The sequence below is a fragment of the Scyliorhinus torazame genome, chromosome 12 (assembly GCF_047496885.1).
Source record: "Scyliorhinus torazame isolate Kashiwa2021f chromosome 12, sScyTor2.1, whole genome shotgun sequence".
In the NCBI taxonomy this organism is placed as follows: Eukaryota; Metazoa; Chordata; class Chondrichthyes; order Carcharhiniformes; family Scyliorhinidae; genus Scyliorhinus; species Scyliorhinus torazame.
The window spans coordinates 55,257,175-55,275,956 of NC_092718.1; the positions used below are offsets into that span (position 1 = coordinate 55,257,175).

Below are 18,782 nucleotides of genomic sequence, written 5' to 3' on the forward strand. Positions count from 1 at the left end.
TGCAGCAGGCAGAAACTTCTTCAAACAATTCAAACTAACACTGTCGTCTCCGAGGGAACAGCAAGATCAGCCATGGAGCACAGGCAACACCCCTGATTGGACCACAAGTCCATCTTTAGATCAGAAGCACTGAGATAATAATAATATCACTGAAGGAAAGTTGCAAGACCGCCAAAGGTACCAAACTACAGATTGTATATCTCTTTGATTTTTCAGAACTCTAAGTAAAAAATCTATCTTTCCCCACTCTGTAATCTACTGGTGTGCGTATGTGAACTTCGAGTGCGTGTCTAAGTACAATAAAATTATTTTCTTTATCCACTTGATTATTTTATGATCACAGCGGGCCAGTAGGTAAACACTCATTGAATTGGCAAGTACATCCCTTTCATAAAAAAAACTGTTGTGGTCAAATGAGGAGAGGGAAAAGAGGGAGCCATGCATTCCCCCTTCACCTGATCATAACTCATCCATTTACCGTTCCAATTTGGAAATTATCCCATCACCCTATCTTCGCTGAAAAATATCCCAAATTTTTAAGCTTTTCCAAATACGTATGATCTGTATACTTGATTTTATTCATGATGTGGAGATGCCGGCGTTGGACTGGGGTGAGCACAGTAAGAAGTCTTACAACACCAGGTTAAAGTCCAACAGGTTTGTTTCAAACACTAGCTTTCGGGGCACTGCTCCTTCCTCAGGTGCTTCAGGTCCTTCCTTCACCTGAGGAAGGAGCAGTGCTCCGAAAGCTAGTGTTTGAAACATACCTGTTGGACTTTAACCTGGTGTCGCAAGACTTCTTACTTGATTTTATTCAGTGAACCGTTCTGGTACAATTTTCATGCTTCTAAAATCCTTCATTTAACAAGGTGCCCAGAGCTATATGCAATGCTATCATTGTAACATCATCAATGGCAATACAACTTCAACATAACTTTGGTGCTTTTCTGGTCAATGTGCCTATTGTCTACCTGCATTCCTACCATTAATCATCGACATGTCTGCTTCACTAGGTTTCTCTGTCCTGGCTAGGTAAACACATGTAAGAAAGTGATGGTCGAACTCCGGATTCCAACTTTAAGTTGATTGTTTAAAATCCAAAGCATCAAAGCAAACAGCGATTTAAACTTTCAAGGTGGGTTGGAGAATGAAGGAGGTAGAAGGAACCCCACCTGGCTTTTCTCTGGTCAGCATCTCAGCTGTTTGTCCTCTTCCTGGTGTGCCTGTCACATGACAATCACCCAGAGATTCAACCATGGTACTGAGGGAGGGTCTGGAAGAAATTGGATTCCATGATGGATCTTAAGGTGAACAAGTGATATTCTACCAATCCTCCGAGACCGTACAATATATATCATAGGATTAATTGTCAACAGGATCACTTCATCCTCGCACTGGTCCCCAAGACTTCCTTGGGGTGCCAGTATCAACATCCCCAGTCATCCTTACCATGTACCACCCATCCATGTTTACACTGATCACATTGACGAATATTGATCTTCCCTGCCTGAAAGCACTCGCAGTTACAGTTCACCAGTGTGCAGCGAATGGCCTGAAAATAGAGAAAGAATTAAGTATTATCTACATTGGGTGTCCATTAATACAACACAGACCACTAAATGTATGAGTACGTATAATACATTTTAACATCTTTTATGTATTAAACGAGAGAAAATGTACTTGTTCCACCAATCATATAAACTAACTGGATTATTCAGAGCGGCAACTGGTGACCTTAAATTACCATTAAAAAAAATTACACATTGATGGACATCATGGAACATATCAGTCATCTTGTATAAATAGCTCCAACACTTTCTTATGTCATGGCTCACTGGGAACACAGGGCATGCATCTAATTTCCTATTGCAAGGAAACACTTCAGGTTTTACATAGCAAAAAAGTTGGAAAGACCATGTTGAATCTCACAGTGAAGCTTGTACTTTGGCAGGCACTGTGGTGCAGCTTTTGGTCCAATTATCTTTCAACTGCTTGTTTCTGGACTTTGCCAGTATGATTTGGGGATTATATCTATGTAATTTTCACTATACATTTTAGAAAAGCGTTTCATCTTCAATAGTCATGCCACTAAAGATGAAAGTAAATATCGTGCTTGCATATCAAATTTCCCACAGATAGCTCACAACACGTCACAACCCTTCAATTCATGGTCAAGGGCGGCTCTACGGAAGCTGCCTTACGAAAATTGCCTGATGTCAACCTTCCTGCCATGTCAAGACACCGGGTTTTGATTCGAAACAGCAAAGCGATGTGTAAAAGTGGGTTTTTAAAAGTGCCCAATTCCCATTGTTACTCACGGTCGAGGTAGGGTGGGAGGCCGCTGGTGTGGAATATAAAGCAGTTGGACTGAATTGTCTGTTTTGCGTGGAAAATTCAACATCACAAAATGACCTGACGGATTCCAATTACTATGATCCTATTCCCCATAGAGGAGGAGTTCTTTTGCTGTTACTTTTCAACACCATACTGATCGGTCGATACTCAACAACGCACTATCGCATTTTCTGCCATCGACGCTGACATTTGGACTAAGCAGTTGCAAGTAGGACAAAAAATTAATGTAATGAGGAACATGAAAACATGAGTAGAACATTCAGGACCTCGAACCTGCTCAGCCATTAAATAAGACCTTGGCTCCTCGGTGATCTAATTTCAAATGCCCACATTCCTCATATCCCTTGACGCCTTTGCATAACCAAAATCTATCAATCTCAGAATCCTGATTTACTTCTGCCCTCGTGTCAATTGTGGAAAAGAGTTCCTGACCACCACCATTGTTTGCACGGAGAAGTGATTCCGCATTTCATCACAGAGATGTCTGGCTCCAGTGTTTACATTTTTAGACACTGTCCCCGATTTTCGGACTCACCAGAGAGAGGTTTCTCCATCTAGCCTTTCTGCTACCCTGAGTGTCTTCAAAGCTCTGATCAAATCATCTCGTAACCTTCTAAATTCCAGGGACAATGACCCTAGTTTGTGCAATGCTTTTCACTGTTTTGAATCATCTAACAATTAAATCTTTCAACACGTAAACTTGTGTACTGATTTATGATTTGACTCTTGTAGGGTGATGACAAGGAGGCTGACAACTCGCCTGTGGGTTAGATTAGCGCTGTATTATGGGGTTCGATTTCCCATTCTGGCTGTGGTAGACTTGGGACATGTAATTTAAAAAAATCATGGGACTTTGCGAAGTGCGCAGATTGCCTATCAAGAGACAGTGAGCTGAGAAAAAAGGATAAAGAAGCTGCTTTTAGCTCTTTTTTTCTATTACATGGCCTTCTGTTCAGTGAAGGAAAAGGAATCTAAACAGAAACCGGTTACGTTTGATTCAAATGTGTGTTACACACCTGTGCGTTGGAGAGCTCACTGCACCTATATCAACAGATACTGTGGGCAGAATTTTATATTCTCCCCTGGGCGGATTTGTAGGCAGGGGTACGCATAAAATGCCATGCCACCTTTCCTGGTGCCTACTAGCCCACGCCTGCCCTCACCACAATTTTACAAGTGGCAGGCGAGGCATCAAGTGGTCAGAGCTGCCTTGCACTAATTGAGCCTCTTTATTTGTCTATTAATGGCCGCTTAAGGGCCTCCTCCCACTTCGGAGGCCGGCTGGTAATGCTGCTTTGGCGTGTGGTGGGATGGGTGGGGAGGGGTGCCTTCTTTACAGGCCTCCATTTCCATTGGAGCCCTCCCCCCCACCCCGCCCCTATGCTTGGAACACTCCCACATTTCCCCTCGTCCCACTTTCCTGGCCAACCCAAACCCCGTCTGCCCTGACAATGTGTCCCTCCACCCCATCCCTGAACACCAACTTGCTTTTTCATGTGGTTCCCGCTGAGAACCTCACTGGGGTCGGGCTGCAGTTCAAGCAGTGGTCACCAATTTATTCTTCCATGAGATGTGGAAATTGTTGGTATTTATTGCCCAATTTTAATAGAAGTGGCAGCTACTGTGGATCTGGAGTCAAATGTCGGCCAGACCACATAAGGACAGCATTAGTGAACCAAATGAGTTTTTACGACAATCGGCAATGGTTTCATGTTCAACATTAAACTTTTAATGCCAGATTTGTATCGAATTCAAATTTCACCATCAGCCATGGTGGGATTTGAACCCGGGTCCCTGGATTAGTACTCCAGTGAAAATGTCACTGCCCCCTAAACTGCTGCAGAAAGACAGAACTGGACAGACAATACACCCATTTCCACTTGTGTCACCTGTTTGCTCCCGATAAAATTCTTTCTTGTTGTTGGTTTTCAACTGTTGTATTATGTACTCTGGGGTAACACAGGCTGCAAGTCGATGCAGCTTTGACCAAAAGATACTCCAGACTTTGAAGTAAATTCAATGTGATTTATTGAACCATTAACACAGTTCTCTATGAGTTCGACTCTCCTGCTAATCTTGCTCGAGTAACTCAGTCTAACTAACCAGTCTGCTCTAAGCAACGTGGTGGGTGTGATGCTTCTGATCTGCCCTTGTCCTACTCTCTAAGTGTCGCCTGTGGAAAGAGACAGAGCATGTGTGCCCTGTCCTTATATATGGGTTCTGTAATACCCCCTTGTGGTAGTGTCACCTCTGGGTGTCTTGACTGCCCATTGGTCGTGTCCTATTCTATGTGTTCATTAGCTGCATGTCTGCATGTCATGACGTCTCTGGTGCTCCCTCTAGTGTTTACTTAGTCGTAGTGTATTTACATTAACCCCTTGTGTATTTACAGTGATGCATATCACCACATCAACCACATTCCATTCATTGTTCCATTTGCTGAAAGTGCGCAAGTTTCACTCATACATAGATTACCATAGAATTTACAGTGCAGAAGGAGGCCATTCGGCCCATCGAGTCTGTACCGGCTCTTGGAAAGAGCACCCCACCCAAGGTCAACACCTCCACCCTATCCCCATAACCCAGTAACCCCACCCAACACTACGGGCAATTTTGGACACGAAGGGCAATTTATCATGGCCAATCCACCTAACCTGCACATCTTTGGACTGTGGGAGGAAACCGGAGCACCCGGAGGAAACCCACGCACACACGGGGAGGATGTGCAGACTCCGCATATGGCTTAACTGAATATGTTAGGCCTTTCTGCAGAAATCCCACTTACATTTATTCACGACCGCAGATCAGAAATACAATAATAATGATCAATGTATGGGGTTACAGGGTTAGGACGGGGGAGTGAGCCTTGGCGGGATGTTATTTCTGAGGGATAGTGCAGATTCGATGGGATGAATGGCCTCCTTCTGCACTGTGGGGATTCTATGGATTCCAAAGCACCAAGTTCACAGTCCTTTGAACTGGAGCCAGATTCATCCAAAAATTAACAAGAAAAATGGTTCTCTCTCCAACTCTTACTAAGGGTCACGAATAATTGAGCTCCCAGCATTTCCAAGTCCACAAGCTGGGCCTTCCACTATTTTAACGCAGGAATTACAGGACAAGGCCACAGTGCAGATTTTAAAGCAGCTGGCACCCATTGTGGCAACTCCGAGTAAAGATTGGAGATTGAAAGTACAGATCATTGCAAGTATAGTAGCCGAGAGGAAGGAACAGGCATTCCACAATGGCTGGCGCTGAGCTCCATTTTGGGTTTGTCGACAGTTTATGATGCCAGACACTGGGTATTAAATAAAATTAAGCTTTGTACTTTTACAGAGTTATATAGCCACATTTCTGTAATCACTTAGTATAATTATCTTTAAACGTCGCTGTCGAGGTAGGTCTGAACAACAAATGATTGTGGGATGTTTGACTTTGTTGCAAAGAAACGGAGGCACGATTCTCTGACCCCCCACCGGGTCGGAGAATCGCCGGGGGCCGGCGTGAATCCCGCCCCTGCCGTGTCGCGAATTCTCCGCCACCGGAGATTCGGCAGGTGCAGTAATTGCGCCGCGCCAGTCGGCGGGAATCCCCCGGCGATTCTCCGGTCCGCAATGGGCCGAAGTCCCGCCGCTGTCAACCCACGCCAGCCGGCGTGGATTGAACCACCTTTGGGACGGCGGGACACGGTGGCGCGGGCGGGCTCCGGGGTCCTGGGGGGGGCGCGGGGCATTCTGGCCCCGGGGGGTGCCCCCACGGTGGCCTGGCCCGCGATCGGGGCCCACCGATCCGCGGGCGGGCCTGTGCCGTGGGGGGCACTCTTTTCCTTCCGCCTTCGCCATGGTCTCCACCATGGCGGAGGCGGAAGAGACCCCCTCTCCTGCGCATGCGCGGGGATGCCGTGAGCGGCCGCTGACGCTCCCGCTAATGCGCCGCCTGGCAAAGTCTTTTCCGCGCCAGCTGGCGGGTCACCAAAGGCCTTTCCCGCCAGCTGGCGGGGCGGAAATCAGTCCGGCGTGGGCCTAGCCCCTCAAGGTGAGGGCTCGGCCCCTCAAGATGCGGAGACTTCCACACCTTTGGGGCGGCGCGATGCCGGACTGATTCGCGCCGTTTTTGGCACCGGTCGGCGGACATCGCGCCGATATCGGAGTATCCCGCCCTGTGTCTTCAACTTGAATAAAGGCAATTACAAAGTATAAAGTCAGAGTTGGTTATTTGGAAAATTAGATTAAAAGGTAAGATTGTAGATAAACAGTGGCAAGCATTTAAGGCACATTTTAATAATTCCATTGAGAAAGAAAGATTCTACAGTGAGGACGAACCATCCATGGCTAACTAAGGAAGCTAAGGATGGTATCAAACTGGAAAAAAAAAGATGCTGAATGCTGAAAAGGTTAGCGATAGGGCAGAATTCGGGGATACCTTTAGAAACCAGCTAAGAATGACAAAAAATAAACATGAAGAAATTAGAATATGGAAGTAAATATGAATCACAGAAAGTTACATACTGAGACAGCGAGTAATTAGGAAGACCAATTACAAGGGGATGGAGTATACAATTAGGGAAAACTTGCCACATCTAGCCTGGCTGTTGTCAAGGTCACAGCTTTAAAAAAATTTGTTCAGGGGATGTAGGTGTCACCGGCTGGGCCAGCACTGATTACCCATCCCTAATTGCCCTTGAACTGAGTGATCATTTCAGAGAGCAGTTAAGAGTCAACCACATTGCTCTGGGTCTGGAGTCACAAGTAGGCCAGACCAGGGAAAGGATGGCAGATTTTCTTCCCTAAAGGGCATTAGTGAACCCGATGGGTTTTTACAACAATCGGCAATGGTTTCATGATCATCATTAGACTTTTAATTCCAGATTTTTATTGAATTCAAATGTCACCATCTGCCGTTGTGGGATTCGAACCAGGGTCCCCAGAGCATTACCCTAGTCTCTGGATTGCAAGTCCAGTGACAGCTGGACTACTGTGTATAGTTTCAGTGTCATAATATAAGTCGGAGAATATGCTTGCATTGGGGGAGCTCAGAGAGGGTTCACTAGATTGATTCCTGTAATGCAGGAGTTGTCTAGTTAATAAAGATTGAGCAGTTTTGGCCGATAAAGCAATTGAGTTTAGAAAAATGAGAGGTGATCTTATTAAAACATATAAGATTCCAAGGGGACTTGGCAGCATGGATGCTAAGGGAATGTATTCCCTTGGAGGGGAATCTTGAACTAGGGGACATAGCTTCAGAATCAGGAATTGTCCATCAGGGCAGAGGTGAGGAGGAACCTCTTCTGTCAGGCGGTCATGAATCTTAGAATTTATGACATGAATTATCTTCAAAGCTGAGATAGATAGAATCATGTATTCATGGAATCCCTACAGTACGGGCATCATGATGGCGCAGTGGTTAGCACTGCTGCCTCATGCCGCCGAGGATCCGGGGTTGACCCCGGCATCCGGAGTCCTGACACACAGCACCTCTGAACTCCTCCAGACTGGCTCCGGCACCGCTACGATCTGCTCGATTTCACGTGGCCACACAGCCTCACATAGAGTGGCACGGTGGCGCAGTGGTTAGTGCAACTGCCTCACAGTGTCAAGGACCCGGGCTCAATTCCAGCCTTGGATGACTGTGCGGAGTTTGTATGTATTCCCCGTGCCTGCGTGGGTTTCCTCCAGGTGCTCCGGTTTCTCCCACAATACAAAGAAGTGTGGGTTAGGTGGATTGGTCATGCTAAATTGCCCCTTAGTGTCCAAAGGTTAGGTGGGGTTATGGGGTTACAGGGATAGGGTGGGGGAGTGGGCCTAGTTGGAGTGCTCTTTCTGAGGGTCGGTGTAGACTCGATGGGCTGAATGGCCTCCTTCTGCACTGGAGGGATTCTATGATTTTGTGACTGATATCCTGCAGCTATCTTCTCCATTGAGCTCTATTGAAGTTCTTGTGTGAGTCCTTTACAGCAGAACTCACAGTTCTTAGCCTCTGGTTAGTGGTGTCCATTTACTGCTGCTCTGACTATAGGTCAATCATACAAAAAACACTCTGCAAGCTCTCCTCAAATGTAAGCAGAATGTCACTATCTGAGCTCATGGCTGCGAGTATGAGACTAAGTGAAAGCATTCCTTCTTCATCACTGCCTTCTTGCTCTTCTGCCATTACCAGGTTGGGGTCCATGGTTATCGAAAAGGAGCATGGCACAAAGGTAGGGTAGTTCTGAAGAGAAAGTGGGAAGCACAAGGTGCATGCTTGTGAATCAGAAGAGGTTTCAGGATTGGGGGGGGGGCGGTGTAGTGGAATGAGAGAGGCAAGATTGACTGAGGATTCTGTCATCTTAAACGGTTTCAGCCCAGCTGCAGAAGGTCACAAGTTCAGCCATGGCTATAATGATGGCAATCACCATCCCTTCCATTGGGGTTCGGACATCCAACTGAGCCTGTCCCCCACTGGTTAGGGGTTCCGTTATTTCTGGTTATGTGTCCGCAAGGAAGAGGGAAGTGTGTCAATCAGTGAATGTGGTGCAATGTGTGTGGGAGATATCGCTGAAATGGTTGAATAGCTCGCAGTGTGTGCAAGATGTGAGATGTGCATGTGAGGCTTGCAGTAGTGCTGTGTGCGTGAGGGTGGGACTCGGTAGCACAGTTGGTTCATAGAGCCAGGGATCTGGGTTCGCTTTCCGGCTTAGGTCACTGTCTTGGCAGAGTCTGCACGTTCTCCCCGAGTCTGCGTGGGTTTCCTCTGGGTGCTCCGGTTTCCTTCCACAAGTCCCTAAAGACGTGCTTGTTAGGTGAATTGAACATTCTGCATTCTGCCTCAAGTGTTCCCGAACAGGAGCCGGAGAGTGGCGACTGAGGGGAAAGCTGACTGGTGGTGTTTCACACTGAGGGTCACCACACCTCAGGTTAGGGCAGGGCCTTCAGGAACTACCTCAGCTTTTACGGAAATTGGACTCACGCTGCTGGCCTTGCTCTGCATCACGAAGCACCCGTCCAGCCAAGTGAGCTAAACCGGACATTGGTAAGTTGATGGGATATATCATTTGTGGAACCATTCATTGACATTTGAGAAGGAGAGGGAGGGGAGAGATAAAGAGACAGAGGTCATTAAACCTATTGTGGCACTGAATCCATGTCTTGGCAGCTGGGCTCCTAGCACAGACATTCATGGCTATCTGGCCTTGCTGTCTTGGCATAGTTTGCATGGACAATCCCATGTGGATAGATGACATTTCTCCTCCTCCCCAGCTGCTGCTCCAGTGCAATGTCAGAAAATGTCAGTGTTTGGAATTCTCTTCCAGATATCAGTGGGGAGCTGGGGCAGTGAATATATTCAAGGCTGAGTGAGACAGATTTTTGATTGACGCAAACGTTGAGGATTAAGGGAGGAGGTTGGAAAGTGGAGCTAAGGGGCCGAATGGCCAAACCTGCTCCTATCTCTTATGTTCTTATGTCATTTCTACGAGCCTGCTCTCTGTCATGTTGTGCCATTAGTGAGTGTTTCCTGCATGAAAATTGATTTTACAATGAATTCCAGCAATAGCTTTACCTCATGAAAGCCCCTCACGGTCTTGCCTGCCTGCTCAGGTGTGCAGGTGCTCAACAGCACAGTTAAGAGCTGGCGGCATATTAAAATCTTTAAAATTATATTGGGTGCCATAGGTGTAAGATAATCCTGCATCACCAACCCTCATTGCCCGTTCTTGGGTCATGTCCAGTTTCTTGGCTGGAACGCCCGACTAGAAACAATGTCCAGTTCTTTCAGACACCTGACGTAGGTGTGAAGGGCCGAATGGCATTCATTGGTGCTGTTAGGTTTTATACAGTATGGAGAGCATGGTGGGACAGAGGTTAGCACTGCTGCCTCACAGCGCAGGGGACACAAGCTTGATTCCTGCCTAGGGTGACTGTGTGGAGTTTGCACGTCCTCCCCGTGTCTGCGTGGGTTTCCTCCGGGGCCCCGGTTTCCTCCTACAGTTCAAAGATATACAGGTTAGGTGGATTGATCATGCTAAAATTGTCTCTTAGTTTCCAGGGATGTGTAAATTAGGTGGGATTATGGGTATAGGGCAGGGGAGGGGGCCTGGGTAGGGTGCTTTTTCAGAGGGTCGGTACAGGCTCGATGGGCTGAATGGCCCCCTTCTGCACTGTGCAGATTCTATGGCTCTGTGTACACACCCGTCACAAATATAAATAAACGCACACAGGATTAGAGTTCATAACCAAATGTAAAACGTGTGCCATCACTGATTTGCATTAGATGAAAATTACTGGCTCTCCCCAGGTGGCCCTGCATATAGTCATAAAAAACAAAAGCAACACAACACATCTGTTTTCAAATAGTCTGGACTATTTTTTTCCTGCGCCATTATTTATTTCCCTGCAAAGCTGCCGACTTGCTCCAGAGCAGTTGAGCTTTCAGCCGGTTCAGTCCCGTAGCGACAAAACATTTCACCATTCCACTCTGCTGTGATTTACTGGCAAGGAAGGTTCAGTGCGATTAGGAAAGTATCCCTTGGTGTCCCTGTTTGGCAAGATTAGCAATTGCTGGTCTCCACCCTGCTTCAAAATACGCAGTACTGTTTTATCCGTTACTCCGGTGAGGAGGAATGCTCAGGCACACAATGCTGCCAATACCGAGAACACTAACAGTGCTTGCGAACCTAGTTCTTGAAAGACTTCTGGGCAGATTCCTGCCCCAGTTGTAGTCGGTCCCGGGGCACAATTAAATTGTTACCACGTTACTCTCAACTGAAAGAGTGCTATTTTTCCATGGTTTCACAAGCAGCTCCTGGGTCACACTGGCTTTTAAAATGAGCCAATCTCTGCTAATTATGATCAGTTGTGCAGCTGCATGTGCAGACCCTGAGCCACGGGGCCTCCTGCTGAAGAGAGGACATTTTGATCAATGCACTTTCAACGGAAAATGAGTGGAATCAAGGAAAATGGGCCACTCAGGAGGTTCACAGCCATGTGGCCTCTCTTCGAACAAAACTCTGTCTCCCCCAATAGGAATAATACCCTGAACACAAATATTAAAGAGCAGAATTAAGCAGGAGCTATCCTCACCTGTGAACCAATTAAAAGTGATCAAGTGAAGTACTGCAAATAACCAAATCTTCCGACCGATGAGCAAATTGCTATGCAGGACAGAAATTGATTTTGAAAATTTGAACTGTGTTATCCCCAACAATTTTCAGATGCCTTTAGGGAACTTAAGAGTATCTTCAAGAGAAACTGCTGGCTTCGCTAACTTCAATGTGGTGTGCAATGCTGGACTGTAGAAAACCGCCTCGATCGTTTAATCAACCAAGCACTGCCATTCTCAGCAAACTTTGATTTTTTTTCAAACGTTTTTTTCCGAGGCCCCCCCCCTCCCCCCCACCCGCCCCCCCTCGCCCACCCTGGATTGCTCATAGCCGTGACCTGCAGACTCCAGGGCGAGCCTGTAGGGTTGGCAACCATAGTCCTCAGGGCTGTTTAGCACAGGGCTAAATCGCTGGCTTTGAAAGCAGACCAAGGCAGGCCAGCAGCACGGTTCAATTCCCGGAACAGCCTCCCTGAACAGGTGCCGGAATCTGGCGACTAGGGGCTTTTCACAGTAACTTCATTTGAAGCCTACTTGTGACACTAAGCGATTTTCATTTCATTTCATATCACTGGTTCAACTGCAGGCTGGAATATATAGTACAATTCTGGGTGCCACATTTTCAGAAGGATAGCAAGGGCTTATAGAGCATGCAAAGAAGATTTACCAAGATTGTATCAGAGATGAGAGATGTCATTTCACTAGAGAGATCGGAGAAGCTGGGAGAGTTCGCCTGAGACCCCAGAAGGTTGAGGGGAGATTTAAGGTTAAAGGGAGATTTAACAGCCGTACAGTAAAGCCCTGTCATTAGCACAATCGCAAACTCCAAACATCAGTTACAATGCAAGTCCATTAGTTTTATAAGGCCACAAAGGAGTCCACACCAAGTCGTTCAAAGAAACTTAGCTTATTTACAATCCGGCACGGTAGCACAGTGGGGAGCACTGCGGCTTCACAGCGCCAGGGTCCCGGGTTCGATTCCGGGTTGGGTCACTGTCTGTGTGGACTCTGCATGTTCTCCCCGTGTGTGTGTGTGTTTTGTCCGGGTGCTCTGGTTTCCTCCCACAAGTCCCAAAAGACATGCTGTTAGGTGAATTAGACATTCTGAATTCTCCCTCTGTACCCGAACAGGCGCTGGAGTGTGGCGACTAGGGGATTTTCACAGTAACTTCATTGCAGTGTTAATGTAAGCCTACTTTTGACAATAATAACGATGATGATGATTATTATTAGGATCAACTATTACATATAACACATGGTAGATCCCAGCTGGGTCTGCGTCGCTGGTGCCTAGCTGGCCAGCTTTATATACCATACATCTGTACATTGTTTAGAGGTCCCCCGCCCCTCAACAGGGGAGCTCGTGTTCAGCAACGATCACGGGGGAATTAATTGTTCCCACTCCGTACGTTACTGTGGGTTACAACAATCAGATAGGTTCCAGCCAACTATAATTTGACATGTTCAAAGGATTAAAGATATCAAAAACTACAGTAAGAAGTCTTACGACACCAGGTTAAAGTCCAACAGGTTTATTTGGAATCACTAGCTTTCGGTGCGTAGCTCCTTCATCAGGTGATGAAGGAAGGAGCTGCGCTCCAGAATTAATTTATTAAAAACATAGAAATTTACTGGAGAAGTTGTTTAATAAAACAATAAAGCAAGAACACTGGAAAATTTGTCAGACGTCTCTTACTTTATTTGAGAGTGGTGGTGGACTAGGACCAGGAATTAAATCCCAGCAACAAGGAACACACACATGCAACAACAGCAGGCAATACCCACACAGTTACTCTTACTACTGCAGAAACACATCATGATTTTAATAAAGACATGGAAAACCCACATTGAGTAAAGTAAGAAACAAAGTTTTATTTACACAAATAATATGTACACTACCCAGTAGATCCCTATCTGGTTCCTCTTGTGGTTGGTGCCTTACTGACCGATCTTCCAAATGTTGGTGAATTAAGACACCCCACCCCATACTCTGCAAGGAACACAGGGAACATAAGCATTCCCACCTGATAGGTCCCGTGCGGGATTTTACAATGGTCACCTCCTGATTTTTTAAACTTCATTTACGACATGCCGTGTGTTTTCGGCATTTTCCAAAGTTGACTTCTAATTTTTTTTAATTTTTAAAATCGCGAATAAACAAACACTTGGGCCCACAATTGGTGGTCTGATGTACAAAGACTTTTGTGTTGTGGCCCTGGCCCTAAGTCTACAGGGAAATATGGCCAAGTTGAAAGAGACACTGTAGTCCGATGGGTATTCGTAAAGGCACCGACAAAGTGAAGACACCAGCAAAGCCTGATGATTAAAAAGGCTAACTCTGTATCAGCATAAGCAGCATAAAACGTGGGGACCTGCAGTGAATAACAAGATGTGCAGTCAGGGAGTGAGCACAGGACCTGATTGGACAATGGCTTTTGCTATGCCTTGGACAGACAGCCATTAAACACAGACCCTTGTGTGGCATGCTCCTGAGAAGTAATATGACCCTTGAGTGATTCACAACTCCTTGAGCATTCGTGGCCATCAAAGACATTGATTACTGCTGCCCTGAGCACATGACTGGAAGCATGAGATCAATGTCAGTGAGATCTGTATAAGAAAGAGAGACAAATAGATTTCATCAGTGAAACCTCGAGGAACAACATCGCAGAAGGAAGAAGCCTCATGCCTCCAGCTTTAAGGTGGAGTCTAATCCACGCTTGTGTTGACCAATACGATGGGGGTAGTGACGTCCTCCACGTGTCCAATACTGGAAGTTAGATAAATATTAACAATTTAACCTATGCTTGTGAACTTGCAGCGGTAGCAAAGTAAGGTAGAATCATTTATGTGCTTTTGATGTAGTGTATAATAGAACCTTTCTTGTAGTAGTGATAAGCATTGATCATTTTATGTTATGTTCAGTAATAAAGAAATGATTTGCTTCAAAGTTAAAGATATGTCTATCAATCGACCGGAGCAAGGATCCCCGTTAACAGCGGAATTGTGAATGGTGGGATTTAACTGTATTCAAAATTATGGAGGGTTTTGATCGAGCAAGTAGGGAGTGCTGTCTCCTCTGGCAAGTGGTTCAGTAATCAGTGGTCACAGATTTGAAGAAACTGGCTGAACAAACTGGCTGAAGAAGTGAGGGGGAAAATGAGAAATGTCTTCACACAGACTACTGTTAAGATCCAGAACACTACCTGGTGGTAGAATCAAATTCCATCGGGATTTTGAAGAGGCAATCAGACATTGACTTGAAGAGGGATAATTTTCAAGGTTATAAGCATGGGTTGTGTAACAAAATTGGATAGAGCAGTCTAAGAGCTAGTATAACCACCACACATCGAGCAACTTCCTTCTGTGCTGGAAGAATCCATGATTCTATGATTCTGCCTGTGAAAGATGGCAGCTTGTGATGATTACTGTGAGTTCTGAGTCAATAATGGTCTGGAGGCATAAATAAAATTCATAAAGAGCAAAATGGTAAATCATAATCATTATAGTACAGTACCAACACAGGACATAAATGCACATGCTAGAAGCCGGGAGAATAAGTAATGCCCTACAAAAAGGTTAATATTAAGAAGTATTCAACTGGCTATATATTAGAAACCTATGCCCATTGGTTTCCTCCGGGTGCTCCTGTTTCCTCGCGCACAGTCCAAAGATGTGCAGGTTAGGTGGATTGGCTACGCTAAATTGCCCCTTAGTGTCCAAAGGTTAAGTGGGGTTACTGTGTTACGGGGATAGGGTGGAGGCATCGGCTTAAGTAGGGTGCTCTTTCCAAGGCCCGGTGTAGACTAGATGGGCTGAATGGCCTCCTTCTGCACTATAAATTCTATGATTCTATGCCGGGGTGGCACGTGGCAGTGGTTAGCACTGGGACTACGGCGCTGAGGACCCGGGTTCAAATCACGGCCCTGGGTCACTGTCTGTGTGGAGTTTGCACATTTTCCCCGTGTCTCCATGGGTTTCACCCCCACAACTCAAAGGTGTGCAGGTTAGGTGGATTGGCCATGCTAAATTGCCTCTTAATTGGAAAAAGAATAATTGGGTACTCCAAATTTATTTTTTTCAAAAAGAAATCTATACCATGGAACATTCCAGCACTGAAACATCCTTTTCAGTCCATCATATGTGCGCTGGTGTGTTTTTTCTCCACATGTCACTGAGTTTAATCCCAGGCTCCTGCTTGCTTCCCAACCCCACATGATGTATACTTTAAGTTAAATTAAGCATGTCTTTGTGGTAGAAAATTTATGTACAAATTCCATGGCTGAACCATTGTGTCCAATACCTTTAAAAACAAAAGTTAGCAATGGTTGGAGAACACAGGGCGAATAAGGCAATGGGTCCAAGACAATATGTCACCGGTAATGTGTTGATGGCTGATTTGTGTGATAGGAAGGGGGTCTGTGGAGTCTAGAGAAAATTACATGAGTCATAGTTGGCCCTATATTATTCAGATATTATATGATTTGCACAAGACTATTTGAGTGCACGATTACCCCATTCTCCAGCCAACCCAGAAACTATTATCCAATGAAGCACTGGCTCTGGAAACAGTCATCGGCACACACAGATGACAAGTTGATAGTGTGTTCAAGAAAAACGCCTTGATGAATCACCGCAGCGGTGAAGAAGGAATATCAATGTTGTTTGATAAAGGGCCAGCTGCTGTAGAGCAGAAGCCTAGCATATGGAGTGCTCTTTCTGATTTGCATGGAGATATGGTCTTCACCCTGCTTTTAACAGAAGCGGATACAGCAGCAGAACCGCACAGCGAAATGACTTGTCCCTTCAGACAGAACAGTAGAAGGTGGTCTGGCTACTGTGGGAAAATCCATCACCGAGACATGCATTGCCTTCTCTCACATGGAGCGCTGCTGTTGTCTGTAATTGAGCATATGGAAAGCCCAGGGTACCTGCAGTGGCGATCTTGGCTACTCTCCAGTTCAATGGAACAATTTGCATAATTAAGGAAGAATGAAGAATGGTGGCTAGAGCTTCTGTTACCCTTCAACATCCTAGGGAGCAGCCATCAGGTGACTTCTCTATCTTGGGTTCTGCTCATTTTTGCAGAACCAATTTCTTTGGCACAGTCAACTTTAACAATTGTTCCATTTCCACTTTGAGATCTCCTGGTTATGTTCTCACTTCCATCAACAATAAACATCAATGTAAAATATTTATCTCCGCCATAGCTTCATCCTTTACAATTCAAACTCCTCTTTCATCCCCCCAATGGTAACATCTTCAAACAGTTCTTTTACTTTTCCTATGCGATTACTATTTTTTTAAACTAACAAAACATGTGAAAGATTCATAGCCAGAAATTTTTAAAAATGCATTCTTTCATAGAATATAAGCATCACTGCCAAGGCCAGCAGTTGTTGCCCATCCCTAATTGCCTTTGAACTGAGTAACTTGCTCGGTCATTTGAGAGGGGCAGTTAAGAGTCAATCACATTACCGTGGATCGGAAGTCACATGAAGGCCAGAACAGGTAAGGATGGCAGATTTCCTTCCCTAAGGGGGCATTAGTGAACCAAATGGGGTTTTACAATAGTTGCTGAGAGTTTCAAGGTCACCATGACTGAGGCTAGCTTTTAGTTCCAGATTTTCGTGGTAGGATTTGAACCTGAGCCCCCAGAGGATTAGGCCAGCCACTATGCCACTATCTCCCCCAACTTTAGTATAATTGCCAAGGGAATACAGGGAGAGAGGCATAGAGGTTTGGTGAAGAAACGGTAAGGGCTTTGGCAGCTGAGGGCTCGGCCTCCAATGACGGAGTGATAGAAACTGGGGGTGTACAAGAGGCCAGAATTTGAGAAGCGCAGAGAACTAGAAGGAATACTGGGAGGAATACGCGAAGGAACACAGTACATAATTGAGAGGAAGGAGGTTTAGGGAGGATGTGAGGAAAAACCTTTTTACCCTGAGGGTAAATGCACTGGAATGCACTGCCTCGGATGGTGCAGAGGCGGGATGCCTCACATCTTTTAAAAAGTACCTGGGTGAGCACTTGGCACGTTATAACATTCAAGGAAACAGGCCAAGTGCTGGCAAGTGGAATTACGTAGATAGGTCAGGTGTTTTTCAAGTGTCGGTGCAGATTCGATGGACCAAAGGGCCTCAAATGCACTTCATTTTCTGTGATAACTACAATATGGCAAATCCTCCCTAGGCTAAAACCTAAGATTGCTTCATGTGCCCAATCCAAATATCTAAAATATTGCTTTCGAACCCCATGCAGGTTCAATAAGCCTTGGGGTACAAGGTTGGTGATGAAGCATCAGAGACAGTGACTACAACATATTTCCTCAAGAGTCAGTGTAGTGGTCCTGGTCTTCTTCAACACATTGTTCCATGCTTGATTTCCCGAAAATGAAAATGACACTCCTCTCCTGTGAGAACCACGTTCTGAGGTGTGTACCACAAGCACACTAATGAAATAATTAGATTGGATTTGGATTCAAATTTATTGTCACGTGTACCGAGGTGCAGTGAAAAGTATTGTCCTAAATACAGTCCAGACAGATCGTTCCACATATGAGAAACATAAGATATTTGATAAATACACAAAGTAAATACATAGACACAGAAATCGGGTGAAGCAAACGGAATGTAGTGATACCCAATACAGAAGATGTATGGACAGATCAGTTCAATCCATAAGAGGGTCATTCAGGAGCATGGTTACAGCGGGGAAGAAGCTGTTTTTGAATATTCTGCCTGTCTAAATATGCGATGGGATGGATCGGAACTTGAAAGTGTGTGTGTGTCAATACAGTCAATAATGCCCTGGTGTATCGGGAATCCAGCAATTTGGAAGAACTGTTGTTGCTGAGGTGGCAACGACTCACAAAAAATAAATTGGAGTGAATTCTCTGCCGGTGGATTCTCCATTCCCCTAGAAGCGCACCCCCGCCCGTGGGTTTTCCGGCTGCATGGGGTGCCCACAATGTGAAATCCCATTGGCCAGCGGCAGGAATGGAGAATGCCACTGCCAGCGAGCCACACGTGGCTGGCGAGGCAGACAATTCACCCCATTGCGCTCAAAGGCGACCCTTGGCATGTGAATGGTCCTAAATGTTGCAAGAAGAGTTGGCTTACACAGCCACCAGATGCCTGCCTCTTCTGCATTCCCTCAGAATATAGGTCATCAAGGGTCTGCTTTCCAATGGCTGATCTCACAACACATGGGCTCTACTGTTCAGTCACCTTCCTGCATACAGGCCTAGTTGGATGAAGTAGACGTAGATTCATCATGTTACATAAGTGGCTGCTTCTGAAAGCAACGAGTAAACGTTAGGTGAGGCTCAGTTGGCCACATTCCAGCCTCTG

General features: G+C 45.7%; 1 protein-coding gene across 1 annotated transcript in view; it reads right to left on the minus strand.

Annotated features, from left to right (window-relative positions):
* Positions 1 to 18,782, minus strand: part of bnc1 (basonuclin zinc finger protein 1) — a 120,066-nt gene that overhangs the window by 58,989 nt on the left and 42,295 nt on the right. The window contains exon 2 of the mRNA XM_072468730.1: positions 1,450 to 1,552. Within this exon, the coding sequence (XP_072324831.1) occupies positions 1,450 to 1,552 (103 nt within the window). The remainder of the gene's footprint in view (positions 1 to 1,449; positions 1,553 to 18,782) is intronic.